This window comes from Malurus melanocephalus, unplaced genomic scaffold (genome assembly GCF_030028575.1).
Source record: "Malurus melanocephalus ecotype Western Australia unplaced genomic scaffold, MMel_1.1 scaffold_2743, whole genome shotgun sequence".
NCBI classification, from domain to species: Eukaryota; Metazoa; Chordata; class Aves; order Passeriformes; family Maluridae; genus Malurus; species Malurus melanocephalus.
In genome coordinates this window covers 1,029-4,856 of record NW_026625975.1, presented here as the reverse complement: position 1 = coordinate 4,856, position 3,828 = coordinate 1,029, and the positions used below count along the sequence as shown (strand labels likewise).

Below are 3,828 nucleotides of genomic sequence, written 5' to 3'. Positions count from 1 at the left end.
TCCCAGAAAACCCCATGGAGTCCCAGAAAATCCCATGGAATCCCAGAAAATCCCGTAAAATCTCATTTAAATCACATTAAAATGCCATAAAATCCTGTCAAACCCCAAAATTCCCAGGATTCACCTGTCCTTGACCTGCAGCAGGTAGCACACCAGGCAGTACCCCACACAATAAACCCCAATAAATGCTATTAAACCCCAATAAATGCCATTAAACCCTATAAAATCCTATCAAATCCTATAAAACCCTATCAAATCCTATAAATCCCACCTGTCCTTGACCTGCAGCAGGTAGCACACCAGGCAGTACCCAGTGCATTAAACACCATTAAACCCCATTCAGACCCCATGAAATCCCAATAAAACCCCACAAACCCTATAAAACCCAATAAAACCCTATAAAATTCACCTGTCCTTGACCTGCAGCAGGTAGCACACCAGGCAGTACCCAATGCATTAAACCTCATTAAACCCCATTCAATCACCATTAAACCCCACAAACCCCATTAAATCCTATCAAATCCTATCAAACCCTATAAAATTCACCTGTCCTTGACCTGCAGCAGGTAGCACACCAGGCAGTACCCAGTGCATTAAAGCCCATTAAAATACATTACAATACATTAAACCCCAATAAATGCCATTAAACCCCATAAACCCCAATAAAATCCCATAAACCCCAATAAAATCCCATAAACCCCATTCAAACCCCACAAACCCTATAAAATTCACCTGTCCTTGACCTGCAGCAGGTAGCACACCAGGCAGTACCCAGTGCATTAAACCCCATTAAACCCCAATAAATGCCATTAAACCCCATTAAATCCTATCAAACCCTATAAAACCCCAATAAAATTGTATAAAACCCTATAAACCCCACCTGTCCTTGACCTGCAGCAGGTAGCACACCAGGCAGTACCCAGTGCATTAAACCCCAATAAATGCCATTAAACCTCATAAACCCCAATAAAACCCCATTAAACCCCATTAAACCCTATAAAATCCTATAAAATCCCATACAATCCTATAAAATTCACCTGTCCTTGACCTGCAGCAGGTAGCACACCAGGCAGTACCCGGCGCAGCTCTGCACGAAGTTCCTCTGGGCGGTCAGGAAGGATTCGCTGTTGGAGCTGCCGTGCTCCTGCAGGAAATAATCGAGCAGCGACAGCAGCGACTGTTTCTTGATCTGGTGGATGGAGACGGCGTTGACCACGGGCTCGATCATCCCGCTGTCGGCTGAGATCACCAGGATCTTGTAGGGTTTGATCCACAGCGGCACGCGCTCCTGCTCCCAGATGGACTAAGGGTGAGGGAGAAAAGAAATCCCGTTAAAATTACGGAAAATCATAGAAAATTACAAAAAATCACAAAAAACCCCAGCAAAAATCACAAAAAAAATCACAAAAAAACACCAAAAATCACCAAAAAATCACAAAAAACCCATCAAAAATCCTGTTAAAATCACAGAAAATGACACAAAATCCCGTTAGAATTAGAGAAAATCACAGAAAATCACAAAAAATCACAAAAAACCCAGCAAAAATCACAAAAAAAATCACAAAAAACCCACCAAAAAACAACAAAAAAAATCACTAAAAACCACCAAAAATCACAAAAAACCCACCAAAAATCCTGTTAAAATCAAAGAAAATCACAGAAAATCACAAAAAATCCCACTAAAATTACCAAAAATCACAAAAAATCCTGTTAAAATCACAGAAAATCACATAAGATTACAGAAAATCACATAAAATTACAGAAAATCCCGTCAAAATCATGTGAAATCCCATTGAAATCCCATTAAATCCTATTAAATCCTGTGAAATCCCCTGAAATCCCATTAAAATCCCATAAAAATTCCCGATTTTTTTGGGGATCAGCCTCACCTGGAGCTGTTTGAGCACCTGGAAGGCCAGGAGCTCCTGCCAGAGGTCGCCCCATTAAATCCCAATAAAATCCAATTACAATTCCATTAATTCTGATTTAAATCCCATAAATCCCATAAAATCCCATAAAAATTCCCGATTTTTTTTGGGATCAGCCTGACCTGGAGCTGTTTGAGCACCTGGAAGGCCAGGAGCTCCTGCCGGAGGTTGCTCCATTAAATCCCATTAAAATTTCACTACGATTCTAATAAATCTGATTTAAATCCCATTAAAATCCCATAAAATCCCATAAGAGTTCCCGAATTTTTTTGGGATCAGCCTGACCTGGAGCTGTTTGAGCACCTGGAAGGCCAGGAGCTCCTGCCGGAGGTCGCCCCATTAAATCCCATTAAAATACCATAAAATCCTATCAGATCCCATTAAATCCCATAAAATCCCACAAAAATTCCCGATTTTTTTTGGGATCAGCCTGACCTGGAGCTGTTTGAGCACCTGGAATGCCAGGAGCTCCTGCCGGAGGTCGCCCCATTAAATCCCAATAAAAATCCAATTACAATCCCAATAAATCTGATTTAAATGCCATTAAAATYCCATAAAATCCCAYAAAAATTCCCRATTTYTTTTTGGGATCAGSCTSACCTGGAGCTGTTTGAGCACCTGGAAGGCCAGGAGCTCCTGCCGGAGGTCGTCACCGCATTTGACAATGACGGACAGGAGGCGCCAGGACGGGAGGTGGCCGTAGGGAGACGCTTCCCGGATTCTCCTGAGGGGAAAAAAATGGGAAAAACTGGGAAAAACGGGATTTTTTGGGGTCTCCGGGTTGGGATTTGGGGTCTCCCAGGCAAGGAAAAGCTTTGGGAATGTTCTGGAATTGTTACTCAAAGGACAGGGAATGGATTCTCCTGGAATTGAAGGTGGAATTGCCAAAATTCCAGACCCAAAATTCCTCAAGGGCAGGAGATTTTCCTGCTTTTTCCAGGGGGAATTCAGGGGTTGGAAATCCAGGAATTTGGGGGTTAGGATGGAGGAATTTGGGCACTGAAAATCCCAGAATTCCCACTCGGAATTCCCGCCCCTAATTCCCGTCCCAAATTCCCATCCTGAATTCCCACCCCAAATTCCCACCCCAATTCCCATCCCATATTCCCACCCAAATTTCACCCCAATTCCTGCCCCATTCCGGTCCCTGACCTGACTTTCTCCTGCCCCAATTCCCACCCTGTCCCATATTCCCATCCCATATTCCCATTCCCGTATTTCTGCCCCAATTCCCACCCCAATTCCCACCCCAATTCCCACCCCACATTCCCAAATTCCCTGACCTGACTTTCTCCTGCCCCAATTCCCATTCCCATATTCCCAAATTCCCACTCCATTCCCATCCCAAATTCCCAGACCTGACTTTCTCCTGCCCCAATTCCCACCCTGAATTCCCAAATTCCCATCCCAAATTCCCAGACCTGACTTTCTCCTGCCCCAATTCCCACCCTGAATTCCCGTCCCATATTCCCATTCCCATATTCCCACCCCAATTCCCATTCCCATATTCCCAAATTCCCACTCCATTCCCATCCCAAATTCCCTGACCTGACTTTCTCCTGCCCCAATTCCCATCCCCATATTCCCAAATTCCCACCCCACATTCCCAAATTCCCAGACCTGACTTTCTCCTGCCCCAATTCCCACCCTGAATTTCCAAATTCCCTGACCTGACTTTCTCCTGCCCCAATTCCCACCCCAATTCCCATTCCCAAATTCCCACCCCAAATTCCCAGACCTGACTTTCTCCTGCCCCAATTCCCACCCTGAATTCCCAAATTCCCACATTCCCAAATTCCCTGACCTGACTTTCTCCTGCCCCAATTCCCATTCCCATATTCCCAAATTCCCACTCCATTCCCATCCCAAATTCCCTGACCTTTCTCCTGCCCCAATTCCC

The 3,828-nt window shown here is 44.5% G+C and overlaps 1 protein-coding gene across 1 annotated transcript in view; it reads right to left on the bottom strand.

Moving 5' to 3' along the window:
- The window catches only part of LOC130587926 (phosphatidylinositol 4-kinase beta-like), a gene marked incomplete at both ends in the record, with an annotated part of 7,498 nt that overhangs the window by 3,086 nt on the left and 584 nt on the right, over positions 1-3,828 (bottom strand). Inside the window, 2 exons of the mRNA XM_057388897.1 lie at positions 1,038-1,303; positions 2,529-2,652. Coding sequence (XP_057244880.1) covers positions 1,038-1,303; positions 2,529-2,652 — 390 coding nt within the window. The remainder of the gene's footprint in view (positions 1-1,037; positions 1,304-2,528; positions 2,653-3,828) is intronic.